General features: G+C 42.6%; 1 protein-coding gene across 1 annotated transcript; it reads left to right on the forward strand.

Annotated features, from left to right (window-relative positions):
* The first annotated feature begins 17,764 nt into the window (after positions 1-17,764).
* On the forward strand, positions 17,765-24,263 carry LOC143997683 (E3 ubiquitin-protein ligase TRIM39-like). The gene has a single exon (XM_077493434.1). The coding sequence runs from the start codon at positions 17,912-17,914 to the stop codon at positions 19,508-19,510; it is 1,599 nt and encodes a 532-aa protein (XP_077349560.1). The 5' UTR covers positions 17,765-17,911; the 3' UTR covers positions 19,511-24,263.
* Positions 24,264-24,590: the final 327 nt, after the last annotated feature.

Consider the following 24,590-nt stretch of genomic DNA (forward strand, 5'->3'; position numbering starts at 1 on the left):
GGTGTCCAGTTTTGATTTGGATCTTTATACCGATGCGGCTGGGTCTGACGGATATGCGGCCTATTTGGGTGGGAGGTGGAGTGCAGGGTGTTGGCCGGCAGAATGGAGAGATTCGACCTTCATTCGCAATTTGGTTCTGCTGGAGCTGTTCCCCATAGTTTTAGCGGTGGACATTTGGGGTCAGGACTTTTGGAACAAACGCGTGTGGTTACATTGTGATAATCTGGGAGTAGTGCAAGCGATCAACTCGGTGAGTTCTTCATCTCCATCAGTTGGCGCCAGAGGCAGAGCGGTTTGTAATTCCCTGCATGGATTATTTGTGGAAGATTGTTTCTCCACCGTGACTGGTTTAATTCGCAGGTCAGTTTGTTCCAGTACTTGGGCAGCTTATGAGCGGGTTTGGGAGGAATGGCAAAGGCTGGTGAGTTCGGTAGGTGAGGTTTTAAATGACGAGGATAAGTTACATGTGTTACTCTATTTTATCAGAAAGAACTTTGAGGAAGGGGTTTCGATCGCGTCCTTGAATAGGAAAATGGCGGGGCTGGCGTTCTTTTTCCAGCTTTACGGGTTGGGGGATCTTACAAAATCTTTCTTGGTGCGCAAGGCTTTGAAGGGTTATAGAAAAGGGCAGCAGTTGCCCGATTCTAGACGCCCGGTGTCTTTTGACATTCTGGGAATGCTTTTGGATAAATTACCAGGTGTCTGTTCGACGCCTTTGGAAGCGATCTTGTTCAAGACGCCTTTTGTCTTAGCCTTTTTTGGGGCAATGAGGATAGGGGAGTTAGTGAGCCCCTCGACTAAAGTCGCCGGGGGTTTAGGAGTTGACGACGTTACTTTGCAAGGGGAACGGTTGTACTTGCGTATGAGGAGATCTAAAACTGATCAGGCGGGCCGGGGACTTACGCTGGTGCTCGGTCGGGTTAGTTCCTCTCCGGCTTGCCCAGTTGCGACCGTGGCCCGTTGGTTAGGGTTGCGGACTGCAGGTCCGGGCCCGTTGTTGACTCACGCTGACGGTTCTGCGTTGTCCCGTTTTCAATTCGTGGCTGTTTTTCGGAAATGTCTGCGGGTGGGTGGTTTGGATCCTGGGGCTTATGCCTCTCATTCATTTCGTATTGGGGCGGCCACTGAGGCGGCCAGGTGGGGTTTAGACGACCAAATCTTACAGCGGATTGGTCGTTGGGAATCCCGGCGTTTTCGTTTGTATGTGTGCGTCCACATCTCCTGTGATGTGTCCTGTATCGTGTATACCTGGGTGTGTTTTTTGGTGGTCGTGTTGTGGTATGTACTGTGTTTCCACGTGTTGGTGGGGTTTGTCCTTTGTTTTGAGTGTTGTTTGTTTTTACTATATTTTGTCTTTCAGAGAGCGAGTGTTTGGTGTGGATTATCGGACACTCCTATGTGTTTTGGGGTACAAAGCGGGCTGCGGTTCTCCCGGACGGCCGCCAACTCGGCTTCCCTAGAAGGTTGGCAAAAGTGCGCTGGATTGGAGTCCCGGGGATGGTGTGGTCAAGGGTGTTGCCAGAGGTTCACCGATATGCCAGATTGGACCAGCCTCCTGATATTTTAGTAGTGCACACTGGGGGGGAATGATCTAGGACTCCGTCCTGCTAGGGAATTGATCAGGGACATAAAGTTAGATTTTTTGCGTTTACGCTCTTTTTTTCCACAGACTCTTCTGGTTTGGTCCGACATTATGGGTAGGGCCTCCTGGCGTCTTGCAAGATCGGTGGAGAGGCTGAATAAGGCTCGGATCAAGCTCAGTAAGGAGGTGGCTGGATTTTTTTGTACGGAATGGTGGCCTTGCTGTGCGCCATGCCGAATTGGAGGGGGATAACTGGCTCTACCTGAGGGTTGATGGGGGTCATTTGAATGCTGTTGGGATAGACATGTGGTGCTTGGGCCTGCAGGATGGAATCCAGTGGGCCTCGAGTGTGTGGCGGGCCGCACAAGTGTGAGGTTTCTCAATTGTGTCGTCGGTGGCAGGGGTTTCAGAGTTTTGAAGGTGGGCATGGTCAAGAGGTTAGGTGGTGTATGGTGGGAGGGTCTCTTCTGTGGTATGGGACCCTCCTATAATTCAGTGACGTCATCTTGATATTTTGGTATTAGGGCTGTATCAGGCTGGTAAGGTTTGATAAAAGTGTCCTCGAGCCAGGTCATTCGCGGCTGTGGGCCGTGGTATGGAATGGTAGCCTGATACAGCAAAAAGTGGTAGACCATGCTCCTCCTTCAAAACACCAGCTTTCAAGAGCCAGTTTAGTCTCAGGAATATATATAATAATGTTTGGTTATGTTTTTACAATATGTTTAATAAAAGGCTGCTATGGCCATTTAGATATTTGTGGTGTTTTAATTTATTACTAAGGTTGTTGGGGGTTTTGAGGTATGGGCCACGGCAGCCGGTAAGTCTGCAGTACTCCAGTCATGTTGCCGCTTTCCAGGGACAATAAAAACAAAGTCTGATCGCCTAGAAGATACAGGGGTCGAAAGGGAATTTTTTCCTCCCATTTGCAATACGGGGGGTTTATTTCACCCTTTCCTGGTCATTTTTTTAATTATTTTTGTTTTTATAATAAAACTTATTGCCTTTAACGAGTTTATATAATAAAAGTTACATTTATGTCACTTTACGGATTGAGTATGGTTATTCAGGGGGTTTTGGAACATTTATTATAACATAAGGTAGTGGGTTGTATAGGAGATAACTTTCTTTAGACTCCATGAATCCCATATTTGGTTATCATAAAAAATTATTAGTAAAATAAATTATTTGAAACTGATTATTAATGCACCATGGGTGGTTTGATTTTGGTCTAGCTCTACATAGAAGGCAAACAATTTCCATATTTTATTGCTAAAGATTTGTCTCTCAGTGTGACAGATGAAATGACAAAGTAGGTGAGTGGCAGGCAGTGTGTGTGTTACGGTATATCAGTCACAGTCTCACAGACATTGAGGGGCTTGCAGATTATGATGGAGCGTGAGGTAGACTGATTAGGAGTGGGGGAGGGGAACAATGCACTCTGCGTCAGGCACAGTCATTTATCAATGAGATGAATTGATGCAGAATGTCACCTACTTTTTGACAAGAAGTGGGACTCGTTCTCGATCTGTTACCCAGAGATTGAGAGATGATAGTGTGTGTGGAGCATTGTAAGGTCAAAGCCCTTTCACACTGAGTAGCTTTTAGGGCGAAAAAAATGCTTGGGTAAAGTTGAGAGTTGTGGGGTACACATAGCCTATAGCAAGGCCTCAAATATTCAAATTACATTTAGTGTAAATAATTGGCCCATATGGGAAAAGAGCATGGAGGAAGAGTTGATAAACGTGATTGCAGGCTGTTACAGCTAAGATTGTTTGTTAGTTATCTATCATTAGTATTTTTCGATCATTATATATTGTTATTAGTTATGTAACATTATTATTATTAGTATTATTAACGATCACATGCGCAGGGCAGGAGTAGGTGGGGCTTTGTCAACCAAAGGCAATTGTGTTTGGTTGACAAATCCGTGCCTCCAATTTTGTGCCTGTGATAGACATAATGGTGGTCCAAAGTAGGGGGGCACTCTATCTATCTGCTTCATTGTGCACATTGCAGCTTCACATGGGGACACAGGTGAGGCTGTACTGATGAAGTTGTTGGAAATATATATGTGTGACGGATCCGATCCCACACTCCGATTGAGTGTTTCCGTCAGTATACCCGCTTCCTAGAATCTGACTATCAGAGAGATATATTCTCACCGCTGCATTGAATACAAGTCTAGCCAAAAATAGTTGGAGCATCTTGAATCCTTTATTGGACAGAATACAGCCTTTTTATACACTTTTAACACAAGGGGGTTAGATAATGAGGTAGGGGTGCTCATGGATACTCCCCCCCTCCCCTATAGCAACAATTTAAAATACAATTACATAATTAACATGCTAATTACCCCAGCACTTAAGTCAGCCTAGGTGACCAGACAGTACATCTCCGGAGGTAATCAGTACCAGGATGGCACAGGGTGACTTAGACAAGGGCTTCTGGGTTCCATGTGCCCTCCCGTCACAATATGATTGTAAATTTCTTGTGCTTGTGCATAAGACATTTCCGGGATGTTTCATGTGTTTTTTTTTAGGGCATGTTTAGGGGCATGGCATGGTAGGTTATGGCTTGAGTGATGCACTGGTGGTGAATAAGCCTGGAGGCCTGGTTCAAAAGTTTGAGGCTAAGCCTACATGTGCGAACCTGAGTAATGAGTAGGGTGCAACGGATCGGCACTGATCCGTGATCCAAACGGGTCACCACGTCTGGATCGGCACACACACCGTGATTCTTTGGAGCGCTACGCGGTCTCGGACTTAGGAAAGGCTGCAGCTTCGGCCTAGTTCTGGAGCGGCGGGCATCTTAGTGCACCTGTCGGCATTTAGAATGTGATTGTTCCGTCAAATGACGGAGCGAACACCTGTTAAAAAACTAGCGTCATGATGACGTTGGTTCCTCTCTCCCCTCTCTGTACAGATTTGTACAGTGGAGGGTAGAAATCGGATGGCAGCAGCGCTGTGGGCTGCATCTGTAGTGCCCACAGCGCTGCTCTGTGACAATTGCAGTCTCACAGACATCCCTTCATACTCAGCCAATACCCTGCCAATACTCTGCAATTCCGTGCCAATACCCTGCCATACCCTGCAATACTGGGTAATACCCAGCCATACTAGGCAATACACAGCCATACCCATCCATTTTCAGCCAATATTACAGTGGGGGAGATGACATGGAAATTACAGTGGGGACTGTATTTTGGTGGAATTTGCACAGGTTTTTGCAAATTCAATTATTTGCTGATCTGAAAAATTATCCGATACGTGACTCAGATCCGAGGAACGATCCCATCCATGAGTTTTTTGATCCATTGCACCCCTAGTAATGAGATGATGTATGTTTACAGATAATGATACGTGTTTTCAGTAGTGTGTGTGTGTGTATATATAGATAATATAATGAATAAATAGCAGGACGCATTTTTATATAGGCAAATATAGGGTAATATATAAAAAATTAAAGATTAGGAATAAATAGCAGGACGCATTGTTGTATGGGCACAGGTAGGGTAATATATAAATAAATATTGGGAATAAATAACAAATATTAAAAAGAAAAAAGAAAGATTAGGATTAAATAGCAGGACGCATTGTTATATAAATTTTTGTGAAAAACGTGTAGCGCTTATTTGTTTTTACCACATTACAATGTGACCAATGTAGTCAATACATGTGTTAGACTGTGCACAAAACACATAAAAAAGAAATATATAAACACTCAATTACTGTATATGTAAAGCTAGAATGTCCAAGTAAATAAATATGAAAAAAATGTGTCCACAAAAGTGGAAAAACAGCATGAAAACAGATGAAGAGTTCTCCAGATTCTCCAAGGTTACTGTGTGTGACACGATGAAGTAAAAAACAGTCCTACACCTTCTCCAAAGGATAATCACACAATCACCGCGTGAACCCTCCACCACATAAAATGGGGGCTTACCAGATTTAATGGATCCTACTCACAATTATATTTGGAGGATCATATGTGCTTGTAGGTATACATAGGCTATTTTTGGAGTGTTGTCTTTTTCTGGAAGGCTTTCAAATGTAGCTATTTTCTCTGCGGTATGTCTCCATCCACATAGATCATCATAGGTAGTGGGATAGATATAAAGGAAGAGAGCAGGGACCACAATAGTGTAACTCCGTTTTTCGTTTCAAATAATTTAATTAAAAATTATCAAACTCACGTGTACAAAGAACATAAGCGCTTTTTCAGTAAAATCTCAGGCTGCAGTGAAGTCCCGACGCGTTTCGTCTTAAGCAGACATCATCTGGGGTACAACTTCAAGGCAGCCCTCCAGTTTATATAGCTAGACCCCCAATCAGGACAAGATTTCCTCCATCAGTGTCACCACCCATCACTTCCGGTATCCAACATGGCCGCCGGCGTGCGTTCCACGCCTCTTTTTAGTAATGTGAAGGTTCTAGTCAAATAGCTGTTAGATCCCATACTCTTATATATATTAGACGAATGACTTCCGTATATTTAAACGAACGTCCTAATGCCAATAACGTCCAAATAGAACGCAGGCATAAACATTGAAAAGTTCAGCCGATCTTTTAACCTTAGCGGAAGTAAAAGTAAAATGAACGTGACCCCCCGCGTATCTCACGAACGGGAGTGGTCAGCCTGGAACGCACCAACTTTATCCACATCCCGGCGCCATAACGTCACTTCCGTGTCCCCGTACTCAAAAAATAGACGTATAAAAGAACGCCATCTCTAGGGTAATGTACAGATCGGTACAAGAACGAATCTTTTTTATATATTAGATAAGGAAAGTATAGAATATATACTCTCAGCTGAGGGATATATCTAGTAGAAAAAGCATTGGTAAAAAATAAGTAAAAAAGTAAAAAATATAGACAACATTAAACATTCGGACGCTGCATCAAAATAGGAACGCAGTGCCTATAATCGCATATTAGCTTGTGTAGCCACATTTCACAGGAAAAATAAATAGAGAAGGCAAATTTCGAAAGGATATTATTTCCAGAAATTTTACCCAAAAAAAGTAGTTAAAATCTACCTAAGGGTATTAACTGAAAAATGAATGGAAAAATGTGACCAGATCCACTCAAATAGGCGATTATTACATCGTAACACTCTTACATGGACGATGGCTTACGCATAAAAAGGGAATTTTTTATTCTAATTTTTAAAAATTGAAAGTATAAAAATATAAAAACTTATAAAAATCAAATGTAGTCATGAGTTTTAAGGTATATATATATATATATACTCAGATGTAGCGCTCTATTAATATAGTGGCCCAATCAAAAGGAGACCGGAAGTAATATGTGTCGACACATTAGGTGGACCAAACCCGAGTCGCCTTTAACCATCTACAAGTACACAAAAAGTACATTTTCCCCACATATTTCTACCATATATACCCAAAAAAGGAGGGGATAAGTGGAATAAAGTAAAAATATAGGTAAGAGAGATGGACAGACCTCATTTATCATCGATAAATGCATCTATATTGCACACCAAGTCCGAACCAAACGGGGAGTGGGACCCAACACCCTACATCAACCATTATCGATGAATGCATTGATGTCCCACTCCACGTTTAGACCAAACGGGGAGTAAGACTTGATAGTGTATATCCAATACGTCTCTAACTTGGATACACCCCTGGTCATGGCACCCCCCCTCCAGGGTGGCGTATACCTATCAATGATCAAAAACTCTGTTCCTGTAGGGTCACTATTGTGACACTGCTTATAGTGTCTAGGGACAGTGTGTTTTGAATCTTTACTCTTGATAAGGGATATATGTTCGCCTACCCTGATTGCAAATGTCCTAATCGTCCTCCCTACATATTGCTTGCCACATGGGCAGGTGATTAGATATACCACATACTTGGTGTCACAAGTGCAAAAAGGCTTGATACTATGTGTCTTATTAGTGATTGTAGAGGTAAATTCAGTGGCCTTACGTCTCCCTAAGGTATTGTATCTACATACACTGCACTTTTTACAGGGGTAGAAACCCGTCATATTGTGGAAAAAGGATGGACGATTGGGTGGATCTAAGATATTGGGGGCTATACTCTTCTGTAGGGAAGGAACCCCCCTGAAAAGTATCTTAGCTTGTTCGGGTAGCTTGGGGCCCAACACAGAATCGTTTTTTAGTATACTCCAATGTTTGTTTATAATAGACTTGATCTGTCTATGCTGTGATGAAAACGTTGTTATCATAGACCATCTGTAAGTATCATCAGGTGCATTTTGTGTTTTCTCAACAATGAGGTCCTCTCTATTGGTTTCCGCAACCTTGCATATTTCCCTATCCAAAATAGCTCTATCGTACCCCTTATCTTCAAATTTCTGCCTAAGATTTTTGGCTTGTATTTTGAATGTCTCTAGATCTGTACAATTCCTCCGGAGACGTAGAAACTGGCTCCGTGGAACAGAATTAAGCCACGCTCTGTGGTGGCAGCTATCTAGGGGAATGAAGCTGTTCCGATCTGTTTCTTTGAAATGTGTTTTGAACACAAATTTATTATTTAATATTTCAATTTCTAGATCCAAGAAGTTAATCTTAGAGGTGCTCATTTCTAGCGATAATGAGATACCCCTATCGTTGTGGTTCAAAGTACCAAAAAATTCTCTTAGCGATTCAGGTGTGCCATTCCATAGGAGGAGGATGTCGTCTATATATCTTGCCCATAAAGCCAACGAGGGGTTATGATGGGCATAGACGACATCCTCCTCCCACTTTGCCATAAATAAATTGGCAAGACTGGGGGCAAATTTGGCCCCCATTGCTACACCTCTCTGCTGTGAATAGTAATTCCCATTAAACCAAAAATAATTATGCTCGGTTGCAAACTCAAGCAGTTCAATGAGATAGTCGCGTTGGAAAGGCGCTAGAGAATCTTCTTGATCCAAAAAATAGCGGACAGCTTCTATACCCCTTCTATGTGGAATGCAAGTATATAGAGAAGCCACATCTGCTGTGGCAATAATGCATTCATCCTGGGGAGTTATATTTGCCAGTCTCCTAATTGTCGCTCCTGTATCCTTAAGATACGAAGGAGTTTTTTTCACTAAAGGTTGCAGGTAGAAATCTATATATCGACCTATACGTGAGGTGATAGAATTGATACCACTCACTATAGGCCTGCCGGGAGGGTTAATCGCATCTTTATGAATCTTTGGTAGATAATATATAGTGGGAATTCTTGGAGCAATAGGGATCAAAAATGATTTTTCTTTCTTATTCAGAATTTTCGAGTCGTATCCTTTCTCGACAAGGCTCTTAAGTTGTCTTTTGTAAAGATTTGTGGGATTGTTAGGGAGTAATTTATATGTCCCCGGTTCTTCTAGTATCCTGCACATTTCGGCTTTATACTGTTCCTTGTCCAGGATAACAATCCCACCCCCTTTGTCAGCAGGACGCACGACGACCTCCTTTTGTTCACACAAAGAGTTAAAACCGGCCTGTGAGAGGGTGGACCTATTCACATGCTTAATAGGAAGTTTCTCTAGGTCACCAAGTACAAGATCCTTAAAAATCTTTACCGCCGGAGCTGTAGGTACAGGGGGTACAAATAAAGACGGGTTAGATAACCCTGAATGTACAGTGCCAAACGTGGCTGCTGTATATCCTGTTCTAAACGGATTAGTTGTCAAATATCTTTGAACATTAATTTTCCTAATAAATTTGTGTACATCTATGAAGGTGTTAAATTTATTAAGACTTTTGGGGGGTGCATATTTTAATCCCTTATCCAATACAGATAACTCTGCTTGGGAAAAGGTTTTTTTACTTAGATTAAAGACACCCTTTCCTATCAAACTCGCCTTCTTTTTCCTCCGCTGTAGTCGTTTCCCCCCTCTGCACCCTCTCTTGGATCCTGGCCTCTTTTTTTGGTATATGGATCCTCGCAAAAATCCTGATTTCTAAAATTACTATTGGGTGGATTGTATGTAGATGGTGTATAGGCATTGTTTCTAATTTCATTGTCTCTCTGATCCCTTAGTGGAGAAAACCTGTTGTATGTAGAAACTGGAGCTACATTATGATTTTGAGACCCCACATAGTGCGAATTCGGGGGTGCACGTCTAGGTGACGGAGAGTAATAAGATGTCTCATTATAATCTCTAAGCTGGTAATCATCGCGGTTGAAAGGACGTCCTCGATTGGACCCTCTTCCACCTCTTTTACCCCGATGATTACCCCTCCCCCTCTGTGGCTTATTAGGAGTATGGGGGTAAAAATGTTGTACCGTGTACTGAGAGGGTGGTAGGCCCTCATCAGGGTATCTCTGTACAACATCACCATGGGGCATAGGGGGTTTGACTTCCACAGGCCTCATAGTGGAACCGACATCTTGAGGTCCACTTGGGGGTTGTGTGTCCATCGTAGATGTGGTTTGTAATGATTTTTGCCAACTGAACACATTTCCTGTCTTATAGTCGTTAATGTCTCTAGAATATTTTTTCTGTTTTTTGTACTTCTGTTCCCTGTCTTCCTTCTCTAAATGATTTAATAAGTTAGCTGAAAGAGAATTATATTCTGGGGTATTTTTAAAACCTCCAAGTTTATCTCTAAGTTCCTTAATTTCTTTATCTAAAAGTCCCAACCTATTATTCTTTCTGGTAGTCAAGAAGCCTAGAAGGTTAATTCCAGCTTCGTTAAAATACTTGAACCAAGACTCAAGGTCTTGCTCGCCTTGTTGAGGGTAAATGTCCCATCTCAGGCTTCTGGGGACCATGTGTTCCGCAATATATTGTTGCAGGAACGCTAGATCCCACTGTAGGTGGAGCTCTGATGTCATGACTAACTTATTAAATCATTTAGAGAAGGAAGACAGGGAACAGAAGTACAAAAAACAGAAAAAATATTCTAGAGACATTAACGACTATAAGACAGGAAATGTGTTCAGTTGGCAAAAATCATTACAAACCACATCTACGATGGACACACAACCCCCAAGTGGACCTCAAGATGTCGGTTCCACTATGAGGCCTGTGGAAGTCAAACCCCCTATGCCCCATGGTGATGTTGTACAGAGATACCCTGATGAGGGCCTACCACCCTCTCAGTACACGGTACAACATTTTTACCCCCATACTCCTAATAAGCCACAGAGGGGGAGGGGTAATCATCGGGGTAAAAGAGGTGGAAGAGGGTCCAATCGAGGACGTCCTTTCAACCGCGATGATTACCAGCTTAGAGATTATAATGAGACATCTTATTACTCTCCGTCACCTAGACGTGCACCCCCGAATTCGCACTATGTGGGGTCTCAAAATCATAATGTAGCTCCAGTTTCTACATACAACAGGTTTTCTCCACTAAGGGATCAGAGAGACAATGAAATTAGAAACAATGCCTATACACCATCTACATACAATCCACCCAATAGTAATTTTAGAAATCAGGATTTTTGCGAGGATCCATATACCAAAAAAAGAGGCCAGGATCCAAGAGAGGGTGCAGAGGGGGGAAACGACTACAGCGGAGGAAAAAGAAGGCGAGTTTGATAGGAAAGGGTGTCTTTAATCTAAGTAAAAAAACCTTTTCCCAAGCAGAGTTATCTGTATTGGATAAGGGATTAAAATATGCACCCCCCAAAAGTCTTAATAAATTTAACACCTTCATAGATGTACACAAATTTATTAGGAAAATTAATGTTCAAAGATATTTGACAACTAATCCGTTTAGAACAGGATATACAGCAGCCACGTTTGGCACTGTACATTCAGGGTTATCTAACCCGTCTTTATTTGTACCCCCTGTACCTACAGCTCCGGCGGTAAAGATTTTTAAGGATCTTGTACTTGGTGACCTAGAGAAACTTCCTATTAAGCATGTGAATAGGTCCACCCTCTCACAGGCCGGTTTTAACTCTTTGTGTGAACAAAAGGAGGTCGTCGTGCGTCCTGCTGACAAAGGGGGTGGGATTGTTATCCTGGACAAGGAACAGTATAAAGCCGAAATGTGCAGGATACTAGAAGAACCGGGGACATATAAATTACTCCCTAACAATCCCACAAATCTTTACAAAAGACAACTTAAGAGCCTTGTCGAGAAAGGATACGACTCGAAAATTCTGAATAAGAAAGAAAAATCATTTTTGATCCCTATTGCTCCAAGAATTCCCACTATATATTATCTACCAAAGATTCATAAAGATGCGATTAACCCTCCCGGCAGGCCTATAGTGAGTGGTATCAATTCTATCACCTCACGTATAGGTCGATATATAGATTTCTACCTGCAACCTTTAGTGAAAAAAACTCCTTCGTATCTTAAGGATACAGGAGCGACAATTAGGAGACTGGCAAATATAACTCCCCAGGATGAATGCATTATTGCCACAGCAGATGTGGCTTCTCTATATACTTGCATTCCACATAGAAGGGGTATAGAAGCTGTCCGCTATTTTTTGGATCAAGAAGATTCTCTAGCGCCTTTCCAACGCGACTATCTCATTGAACTGCTTGAGTTTGCAACCGAGCATAATTATTTTTGGTTTAATGGGAATTACTATTCACAGCAGAGAGGTGTAGCAATGGGGGCCAAATTTGCCCCCAGTCTTGCCAATTTATTTATGGCAAAGTGGGAGGAGGATGTCGTCTATGCCCATCATAACCCCTCGTTGGCTTTATGGGCAAGATATATAGACGACATCCTCCTCCTATGGAATGGCACACCTGAATCGCTAAGAGAATTTTTTGGTACTTTGAACCACAACGATAGGGGTATCTCATTATCGCTAGAAATGAGCACCTCTAAGATTAACTTCTTGGATCTAGAAATTGAAATATTAAATAATAAATTTGTGTTCAAAACACATTTCAAAGAAACAGATCGGAACAGCTTCATTCCCCTAGATAGCTGCCACCACAGAGCGTGGCTTAATTCTGTTCCACGGAGCCAGTTTCTACGTCTCCGGAGGAATTGTACAGATCTAGAGACATTCAAAATACAAGCCAAAAATCTTAGGCAGAAATTTGAAGATAAGGGGTACGATAGAGCTATTTTGGATAGGGAAATATGCAAGGTTGCGGAAACCAATAGAGAGGACCTCATTGTTGAGAAAACACAAAATGCACCTGATGATACTTACAGATGGTCTATGATAACAACGTTTTCATCACAGCATAGACAGATCAAGTCTATTATAAACAAACATTGGAGTATACTAAAAAACGATTCTGTGTTGGGCCCCAAGCTACCCGAACAAGCTAAGATACTTTTCAGGGGGGTTCCTTCCCTACAGAAGAGTATAGCCCCCAATATCTTAGATCCACCCAATCGTCCATCCTTTTTCCACAATATGACGGGTTTCTACCCCTGTAAAAAGTGCAGTGTATGTAGATACAATACCTTAGGGAGACGTAAGGCCACTGAATTTACCTCTACAATCACTAATAAGACACATAGTATCAAGCCTTTTTGCACTTGTGACACCAAGTATGTGGTATATCTAATCACCTGCCCATGTGGCAAGCAATATGTAGGGAGGACGATTAGGACATTTGCAATCAGGGTAGGCGAACATATATCCCTTATCAAGAGTAAAGATTCAAAACACACTGTCCCTAGACACTATAAGCAGTGTCACAATAGTGACCCTACAGGAACAGAGTTTTTGATCATTGATAGGTATACGCCACCCTGGAGGGGGGGTGCCATGACCAGGGGTGTATCCAAGTTAGAGACGTATTGGATATACACTATCAAGTCTTACTCCCCGTTTGGTCTAAACGTGGAGTGGGACATCAATGCATTCATCGATAATGGTTGATGTAGGGTGTTGGGTCCCACTCCCCGTTTGGTTCGGACTTGGTGTGCAATATAGATGCATTTATCGATGATAAATGAGGTCTGTCCATCTCTCTTACCTATATTTTTACTTTATTCCACTTATCCCCTCCTTTTTTGGGTATATATGGTAGAAATATGTGGGGAAAATGTACTTTTTGTGTACTTGTAGATGGTTAAAGGCGACTCGGGTTTGGTCCACCTAATGTGTCGACACATATTACTTCCGGTCTCCTTTTGATTGGGCCACTATATTAATAGAGCGCTACATCTGAGTATATATATATATATATACCTTAAAACTCATGACTACATTTGATTTTTATAAGTTTTTATATTTTTATACTTTCAATTTTTAAAAATTAGAATAAAAAATTCCCTTTTTATGCGTAAGCCATCGTCCATGTAAGAGTGTTACGATGTAATAATCGCCTATTTGAGTGGATCTGGTCACATTTTTCCATTCATTTTTCAGTTAATACCCTTAGGTAGATTTTAACTACTTTTTTTGGGTAAAATTTCTGGAAATAATATCCTTTCGAAATTTGCCTTCTCTATTTATTTTTCCTGTGAAATGTGGCTACACAAGCTAATATGCGATTATAGGCACTGCGTTCCTATTTTGATGCAGCGTCCGAATGTTTAATGTTGTCTATATTTTTTACTTTTTTACTTATTTTTTACCAATGCTTTTTCTACTAGATATATCCCTCAGCTGAGAGTATATATTCTATACTTTCCTTATCTAATATATAAAAAAGATTCGTTCTTGTACCGATCTGTACATTACCCTAGAGATGGCGTTCTTTTATACGTCTATTTTTTGAGTACGGGGACACGGAAGTGACGTTATGGCGCCGGGATGTGGATAAAGTTGGTGCGTTCCAGGCTGACCACTCCCGTTCGTGAGATACGCGGGGGGTCACGTTCATTTTACTTTTACTTCCGCTAAGGTTAAAAGATCGGCTGAACTTTTCAATGTTTATGCCTGCGTTCTATTTGGACGTTATTGGCATTAGGACGTTCGTTTAAATATACGGAAGTCATTCGTCTAATATATATAAGAGTATGGGATCTAACAGCTATTTGACTAGAACCTTCACATTACTAAAAAGAGGCGTGGAACGCACGCCGGCGGCCATGTTGGATACCGGAAGTGATGGGTGGTGACACTGATGGAGGAAATCTTGTCCTGATTGGGGGTCTAGCTATATAAACTGGAGGGCTGCCTTGAAGTTGTACCCCAGATGATGTCTGCTTAAGACGAAACGCGTCGGGACTTCACTGCAGCCTGAGATTTTACTGAAAAAGCGCTTATGTTCTTTGTACACGTGAGTTTGATAATTTTTAATTAAATTATTTGAAACGAAAAACGGAGTTACACTATTGTGGTCCCTGCTCTCTTCCTTTATATCTATCCCACTACCTATGATGATCTATGTGGATGGAGACATACCGCAGAGAAAATAGCTACATTTGAAAGCCTTCCAGAAAAAGACAACACTCCAAAAATAGCCTATGTATACCTACAAGCACATATGATCCTCCAAATATAATTGTGAGTAGGATCCATTAAATCTGGTAAGCCCCCATTTTATGTGGTGGAGGGTTCACGCGGTGATTGTGTGATTATCCTTTGGAGAAGGTGTAGGACTGTTTTTTACTTCATCGTGTCACACACAGTAACCTTGGAGAATCTGGAGAACTCTTCATCTGTTTTCATGCTGTTTTTCCACTTTTGTGGACACATTTTTTTCATATTTATTTACTTGGACATTCTAGCTTTACATATACAGTAATTGAGTGTTTATATATTTCTTTTTTATGTGTTTTGTGCACAGTCTAACACATGTATTGACTACATTGGTCACATTGTAATGTGGTAAAAACAAATAAGCGCTACACGTTTTTCACAAAAATTTATTATGTCACATTTGTACACCTAGATGTTGTGTTAGCTGCTGTTTGTATACTGGTTACACATTCGAATAGCGCAGTGTTTTTGGTTCTTTTTGAAACGCATTGTTATATAGGCACACATAGGGGAATATATAACAAAATCAATAATAATTTAGAACAAATGTAAAATATGTTAAAAAATAAAATATAGGATTATGACTCAATAGCAGGAGTCATTGTTGTGTAGTGACAGGTTGTGATAAGGACATAGAAGCATCCCCCTTATAACCGCCCCACACACTGGTCATTCCATTATTATTTTTTTGGTCAAAAACTATGGCTATCGAAAAGTGTCCGGTGCGAATTACGCATGCGCCGCATTCGTTTGTTTTCTTGATTCTCACCGCACCACAGAAAGTAGGAGTTCCCATCCTCATCAAAGCCCACACTGTATGGCTATCAGAAAGTGTCCGTATGTAAGTGCGTATGCGTCATGTGCCCTTATCACCGCCCACACTGTATGGCTATCAGAAAGTGCCCGTATGTAAGTGCGCATGCGTCATGTGCCCTCATCACCGCCCACACTGTATGGCTATCAGAAAGTGTCCGTATGTAAGTGCACATGCGTCATGTGCCCTTATCACCGCCCACACTGTATGGCTATCAGAAAGTGTCCGTATGTAAGTGTGCATGCGTCATTTGCCCTCATCACCGCCCACACTGTATGGCTATCAGAAAGTGTCCTATGTAAGTGCGCATGCGTCATGTGCCCTTATCACCGCCCACACTGTATGGCTATCAGAAAGTGTCCGTATGTAAGTGCGCATGCGTCATGTGCCCTTATCACCGCCCACACTGTATGGCTATCAGAAAGTGTCCGTATGTAAGTGTGCATGCGTCATTTGCCCTCATCACCGCCCACACTGTATGGCTATCAGAAAGTGTTCATATGTAAGTGCGCATGCGTCATGTGCCCTTATCACCGCCCCACACTGTATGGCTATCAGAAAGTGTCCATATGTAAGTGCGCATGCGTCATGTGCCCTCATCACCGCCCACACTGTATGGCTATCAGAAAGTGTCCATATGTAAGTGCGCATGCGTCATGTGCCCTCATCACCGCCCACACTGTATGGCTATCAGAAAGTGTCCGTATGTAAGTGAGCATGCGTCATGTGCCCTTATCACCGCCCACACTGTATGGCTATCAGAAAGTGTCCGTATTTAACTGCGCATGCGTCATGTGCCCTTATCACCGCCCACACTGTATGGCTATCAGAAAGTGTCCGTATGTAACTGCGCATGCCTCATGTGCCCTTATCACCGCCCACACTGTATGGCTATCAGAAAGTGTCCGTATGTAACTGCGCATGCGTCATGTGCCCTTATCACCGCCCACACTGTATGGCTATCAGAAAGTGTCCGTTTGGAACTGCGCATGCGTCATGTGCCCTTATCACCGCCCACACTGTATTGCTATCAGAAAGTGTCCGTATGTAACTGCGCATGCGTCATGTGCCCTTATCACCGCCCACACTGTATGGCTATCAGAAAGTGTCCGTATGTAACTGCGCATGCGTCATGTGCCCTTATCACCGCCCCACACTGTATGGCTATCAGAAAGTGTCCTTATGTAACTGCGCATGCGTCATGTGCCCTTATCACCGCCCCACACTGTATGGCTATCAGAAAGTGTCCGTATGTAACTGCGCATGCGTCATGTGCCCTTATCACCGCCCACACTGTATGGCTATCAGAAAGTGTCCGTATGTAACTGCGCATGCGTCATGTGCCCTTATCACCGCCCACACTGTATGGCTATCAGAAAGTGTCCGTTGCAAAGTGTGCATGCGTCACGTTTGTTTCTCACTGCCCCACACACTGGCCCTTATAAGTGTTAAAAAGCATGTAGTATCCGCCCTCTTCACCGCCCTACACACTGTGCATTACATAGTGGAGCGTGCATAAACACCCAAAACGACGCCCCTTTTGTAAATTGTACGGGACTCGTGAACGTGCGGGTGGTTGTGAGGTGATTTAATGAGAAGTGCGCATGCGTGAATGATCAGCTGTTTATTTTTGACAATTTCCGGAGAGTGGTATGTGATGGGTTGTAATGCTTACTGTGCATGCGCAGTTGAGAACGGACACTATGTGATGGGGGACACTATGTGATAGGACATCGGCTGTGTTCTGGGACACACAGTTCCCAGAACACAGAGCACCCCATTCCCCAGAAGACAACATGAGGAGAAGACTGAAGATCACTGCGGTGTAGGAAGTGGCAGATTAGGACGATCTGCCTAGCAACAGCCATTTCTGTTAAGTTAAAAAAAAAATCTTTTTTTTTTCAGATTTTCAGAGACATTTTTATGTAATTTTTATATTTAGGATGGCCCTCCGCTTTAATTGTGTGTCTTGTCTGCAGAAGAAATTTAAAGCTAAGAATCAGTACAATGTGTATCAACATGTAGGGACATATACCTTCAATAGAAACATTTATTTGTCCACCAACTTCCTCAATATAAAAGCTGCAAGAGCAGCTCAGCCCCACCCTGTGCCGAGAAATGTGAGACGACATTTGGATTTTCAGTCTCAGAGACTTTTTAGTTTCATTTCTCTCTTCTGCTGTCAGCGATGGCGTCTGCTGATGTGAGACAAGAGCTGGACTGTTCCATCTGTCTGAACATTTATACAGATCCTGTAATGCTGAGATGTGGACACAACTTCTGCCGGGTCTGTATTGATGGTGTGTTGGATACACAGGACGGGTCTGGAGGTTATTCATGTCCTCAGTGCAGAGAAGAGTTCCAGGATCGGTCTGTACTGCAGAGGAACATAACACTACGTAACATAGTGGAGGCTTTCCGGCCTACTCAGCTGGAAGAAGGGAAGACTGGAATCTTCTGTACTTACTGCTATCACTCTCCTGTACCTGCTGTTAAATCCTGTCTGCATTGTGAAGCTTCTCTATGTGATAATCACCTGAGAGTCCATAGCAAGGCACCAGAACATGTCCTAACTGATCCCACCACTTCCATGGGGAACAGAAAATGCTCCGTCCATAGAGAACTTCTTAAATATTACTGCACTGAGGACTCTGCCTGTATCTGTGTGTCCTGCAGTTTGGCCGGAGAACATCGGGGACACAAGGTGGAGACTCTGGATGAGGCCTCCGAGAAGAAGAAACAGAAACTGAGAAATGTTCTGCGGAAACTGATGACAGAGAGAGAGGAGACGGAGAAAAGAGTCCAGAGTCTGCAGGATCGCAGGAGAAAAGTACAAGAAAAATCAGCCGGTCTAACAGAGAGAGTCACTGCCCTGTTCATAGAGCTCAGGAGACATCTGGAGGACCTGGAGAAGAGAGTCCGGAGGAACATCTCCAGCCAGGAAGAGCGGATCTCACACTCATTGTCTGATTTGATTGGTCAGTTGGAAATAAAAAAGGAGGATCTGTCCAGGAAGATGGAGGACATTGAGGAGCTGTGTAACATGACTGACCCACTGACTGTCCTCCAGGAATCAGACACAGGGGACTTGTGTGATACTGAGGAGGGAGATGATGAGGACAGAGAGAGACATGATAGACTCCTCCATGATGGAGGGGATCTGGATGTGTCTGGAATCTCACACACATTACACACAGGGTTATCTGATATGATAAAAGGGGGAAATGTATTCTTCTATATACAGGAAGCTTCAGACATATTACTGGATGTGAACACAGCTCATAATAATCTACAGATATCAGATGACATGAAAACTGTATCCTGGTCAGATATAGAGCAGAATCGTCCAGAAACACCGGAGAGATTTCAGTGGTGTCCCCAGGTATTAAGCAGTCAGAGATTTTCCTCGGGGCGACATTACTGGGAAGTGGATGTCAGTGAGGCAGAAGAGTGCAGAGTCGGGATGTGTTATCCCAGTATAGAGAGGAGAGGATGGCAGTCACTGATTGGAAATAATAACAACTCCTGGGATTTGCACAGGTATAGCGGTGAGTGTTTTCTAAGACATAACGATAAAGATATCAGCATATCTCCCAAACTCTCCAGTAACAGAGTCAGGATCTATGTGGATTATGAGGCCGGGCGGCTGTCCTTTTATGATCTGTGTGAGCCGATCAGACACCTCCACACCTTCACCACCACCTTCACTGAGCCCCTCCATGCCGGGTTATATGTAGGAGAAGGTTCTATAACAATATCTGGGGGTGAAAGGCGACGTAAGAAATAATAATATAACAGAAAATCTGCCCAAACCTGCTGACATCACAGAAATCTGAATCTGATGATTTGTAACTAATGGAATAATGCAGTAGATTCATATTCCATATGTCAGAAATCTAAAGGTTCCCGACACAAACAATCACAGCATTGAGAAATCTCAGCACAGGAAAGTGGGATTTATTCTCTTATAGTGACAATAATAAGATTTGGGGTTTTCAGGGGTTCATTAAGTGTTAGTGGTCAGGATAAGACTAGGAGATATTATCATTGATTATAATTTGATTGATTATTCAACATTTTCAGAAAATGTAATGTACACTATTGCAGCTTGCCAATACTTCTGCTGACTGCATTGGTTTTCTTTTTTCAGTTGTTTTTTTTTTCAATTTTTACCTGGAGATCCTGCCAGTAACACACTTCCTGTCCTAGGATGACACCACTCACTCATGGTACTGTACACTGTAGATTTTCAAGTACTGACGTTTTTTGGCGCCGTTCCACGAGCATACGCAGTTTTAGAATGTGACATGTTGGGTATCTATTTACTCAGCATAACATCATCTTTTTCACCTTATGGGTAATATATTGTGTTTTAAAATTGTGTGTGCATTAAAATTCATTACGTTTTTTTTTCTCTCCAAAAAAATTTGCATTTAAAAAGACGCTGTGCAAATATAAAGATATGCAACACCCACCATTTTATTCTCTGGGGCCTCTGCTTTAAACAATCTATAATGTTTGGGGGCTCTAGGCAGTTTTCTGGAAAAGCAATGCTGATTTTTACATATAGGAGAGGAATGTCAGAATTGGCCCGGACTGGAAGCGGTTAATATCAGACTGCAGAGGGCACAGGACAGCACTGGATTTCTGGCAGGATTCAAATGTAGTTTCTGCACATATTGAAAAGCTATAACAATATTCTTTCAAGTGTATATTTAGCAGATCAAAATGAAGGAAATAAGTGAAGTTGGTTGGTATCTTCATTGTAGTTTATTGTTGCTGTCAGACAGAAGTGTACAAATCTGTAAAGCTCTAATTGGCTCAGAGTGCTGCCCCTCCCCCACCCCATGCTGCTGTGTAGGTGATTACAGGAAGTGATATCAGGACCAATTCAGATTATTTAACTGTTATATGTAGACAAATATTATATTAATATTATAAATTAATACATAATTGCATTAAAGTAGAACTGAAGGTAAAACTTTATTTTTTTCATTTTCCATAGATCAAGGGAGGGTTATAACCCCTGTCAGAATTTTTTTCCCGTCATCTGTGTCCCATTGTTGAGATTTCCCTTCACTTCCTGTCCCATAGCAAAACAGGAAGTGAAAGGAAATCCCTGTTAAAGCGGTAGTTAACCCGCACATTTTTTTTATTTTTTTTTAAACCTGCAAAGCAAAAGGCATAATGAGCTAGTATGCACCGCATACTAGCTCATTATGAAATACTTACCTTAGAACGAGGCCCCGACATCTGGCCCGATCCACGCCGAGGGAGCTGACATGCTCCCTCGGCGTTTCTTCTGGGTATCGCGGCTCCGGCGCTGTGAGTGGCCGGAGCCACGATATCGTCACTCCCGCGCATGCACGCGGGAGATTTCATTCCGGCCGGCCACTGACGGATTTTCAGGCCGAGAATCCCCTTGTGCGCATGCGCCGCTGCAGTCAGCGGCGCATACCGAGGGGAATATCTCCTAAACCGTACAGGTTTAGGAGATATTTTTTTTTACCTACAGGTAAGCCTTATTATAGGCTTTCCTGTAGGTAAAAGTTAAAAAACTGAGTATACAACCACTTTCACCACTTGCTTACTGGGCACCCCCTCCTGTCCAGACCAATTTTCAGCTTTCAGCACTGTTGCACTTTGAATGACAATTGCGCGGTCATACAACACTGTACCCAAATTTATTTTTATCATTTTTTTTTCCACAAATAGAGCTTTCTTTTGGTGGTATTTGATCACCTCTGCAGTTTTTATTTTTGGCAAAAAAAAAAAAAATTAAAAAGACCGAATTAACAAAATAAATTTTTTTTTATTTTTTTATATTTTGTTATAACATTTTGCAAACAGGTCATTTTTCTCCTTCATTGATGTACGCTGATGAGGCTGCACTGATGGGCACCAATAGGGCAGCACTGGTGGGTACTGAAAGGTGACACTGAGAGGTGGCACTGATGGGTGGCACTGAAGGGCATTGATGGGCACTAATAGGTGGTACTGATAGCTGGCACTGATAGCTGGCAGCGATGGGCACTGATGGGTGGCAGTGATGGGCACTGATGGCTGGCACTGATCGGCACTGGTAGGTTACACTGATAGGCAGCACTGCTAGGAGGCACTGATTGGCACCACTGGTGGGCATTGATAGGGGACACTTTTGGGCATTGATAGGGGGTAGTCATGGGCATTGATAGGTGGCACTGGTTGGCTTTGGCAGGTGGCACATGCAGGGAGTACTGATTGGCACAGAAGAGGCAGATGTGCCTCCTTCCTCTTTGGGACCAATGTCCCTTGAACATAAGCCGGTGATCGGCTTTTTTTTCTCCTCGTGCTGTCAGTGTGAGGAGGAAAAAAAAGATCACCGAGATTTTGTTTACACACGTGATCAGCTGTCATTGGCTGACAGCTGATCAAGTGGTAAGGGGCTGGGATCGGCCCTTTACTCAGATCGGTGATCACCCGAGTCTCATTTGCAGGGGGCGCGTGGGGAGCGCGTAAAGGGGAGGACGTCCTATGACGGCCTTCCCGAAGATTCAGGTCTACGCTGTAGCCGTCATTCGACTTTAGCGCGGACAGCAAGTGGTTAATCAAGGGAATTTCTTGGGGGCCCCCCAGGTCACCAGAACTAGTGTACCCATTGGACAATTTCCCTTCTATTACTTTCGGGGGACAACCCAAAATTTGGATAATTTATTTTACTTTCACTTTTAATAATAATGGTAAAAAGGACCAATAGAGAGGGTGAGACTCCCTAATGGGGATACAGACAGCAATAAAAACTGACAAGTGTTCTAATCCCTCTGCACTCTATCCAGAACTAAAAAAAAATTTACTTATACTTTAACCGCTTCAGCCCCGAAAGATTCTACCCCCTTCCTGACCAGAGCACTTTTTGTGATTCGGCACTGCGTCATTTTAACTGACAATTACGCCGTTGTGTGACGTTGCACCCAAACAAAATGTGTGTCCTTTTTTTCCCACAAATAGAGCTTTCTCTCGGTGGTATTTGATCACCTCTGTGGTTTTTATTTTCTACGCTATAAGCAAAAAAAAGTGACCATTTTGAAAAAAACACAATATTTTTTACTTTTTGCTATAATAAATATCCCCCAAAAATATATAAAAAATATATTGTTTTCTCAGTTTAGGCCAATATATATTCTTCTACATATTTTTGGTAAAAAAAAAAAAAATTGCAATAAGCTTATATTGATTGGTTTGCGCAAAAGTTGTAATAGCGTCTACAAAATAGGGGATAGATTTATAACATTTTTATTATTATAATTTTTTTTACTAGTAATGGCGGTGATCTGGGATTTTTATTGGGACTACGACATTATGGCGGACAAATCGGACAATTTTGACACATTTTTGGGACCATTGTCATTAGTACAGCGATCAGTGCTATTAAAATGCATTGATTACTGTAAAAATGTCACTGGCAGTGAAGGGGTTAACACTAGGGGGCGCTCAAGGGGTTAATGTGTTCTAACTGAAGGGGGGAGGGGACTGTGTGGGGGAAGAGGTAGATCGCTGTTCATACTCTGTATGAATGGACGATCTGTCACTTCTCCCCTCAAGAGAACCGAAAACCGCGTGTTTACACACACAGATCCCGGTTCTCCGTGTCTCAGCAGCGATCGCGGGAGCCCGCCGGTAATTGTGACCAACGGGCACTCGCATCGACCCTGGGGGGGCGTGCAGTGGGTGTGTGCCCCTAGTGGCCACAGGTCGAAGCGACGTAACATAATGTCACCTCGCCCAGCCGTGCCATTCTGCCGCAGTAAAACTGCGACGGCTGGTCGGCAAGTGGTTAAATTGTTAAATTGTATTTTTATGTGTTCTCTGACTTCAAGTTTAATTGGAAGAGTCACATGTAGGTTGCTGTTGTTGGACATGGTGGAGGAACCAACACCTATGCAGGCTTCCTGACACCAACATTTGGATGATGTATCTAGGAGAGGGGGTTCAACAACTATTACATCTCCCATCCTGTTCTTGGACAATCACCATCTTCACATTCCATGGTGATTGGATGAAGGTGCCAATGCCACCTGTGTGGATATAAATACTATAGTATGGTGTGAGCAGTCTCTTCTAGTTACATAGCCCCATCCTTGATGTCTCAATGGGATGATGTACCTAGAACAGGGGGGTTCCACACCTTTCACACCTCCCATGCTGTTCTTGGATAATCAACATCTACCTCAACACATCTAATGGTGATTGGATGAAGGTGTTGGTGCTACCTGAGTACATGTTGGGGTATCTTTCTGACACTCATTAAAACTGAAGAAGTGGCTTAGAGAAACTACAAAATGTCTTCAACATTACAGAACAAGTCCTGCTGAATGTGACTAACTGCTACTAGCTAAACAATGAAGGTTTTGTCCATACTGCATTGTATAAAATAATGGTTAGTTTATATTACAATAATGGAACATATGAGGTGTGTCCAGAAAGTAATGAGAATGATATTTCAAAAATAATTTTATTGAAAAATGTTACAATGTAACATTGTCTCCTTCAAAGTATACACCTTGTGAGTGTACACAATGCTTCCAGGGATTTTTATATTTTTTTTATAACATCCCTGGAAGTCTTCTAGTGGGATGGCGCTCAGAGGCGGCGTAGTGGCTCTTTGGACGTTATTCACACTACCAAAATGGCGTCCGTTCTCGTGGTCAAATCCTGAGTCACAATCCTGACTGTCGGTCACAGTTGAGAACAGACCTCACTGCATCCACGTTCTGTTCCGTTTTTGACTGACGACTCACTATAGGAATGATTGGAGAGAAAACGGGAAATACCAAGTCAACACGAAAACGAACTCCATTTTGGTAGTGTGGATAACGTCCAAAGAGCCA

Source organism: Lithobates pipiens, unplaced genomic scaffold (genome assembly GCF_037356315.1).
Source record: "Lithobates pipiens isolate NorthernLeopardFrog02 unplaced genomic scaffold, aLitPip1_a1.2 Scaffold_19, whole genome shotgun sequence".
Lineage (NCBI taxonomy): Eukaryota > Metazoa > Chordata > Amphibia > Anura > Ranidae > Lithobates > Lithobates pipiens.

Bases quoted from the DNA above. Each gene is read 5' to 3' on its own strand.
- LOC143997683 (XM_077493434.1), top strand. From the start codon at position 17,912: ATGGCGTCTGCTGATGTGAGACAAGAGCTGGACTGTTCCATCTGTCTG.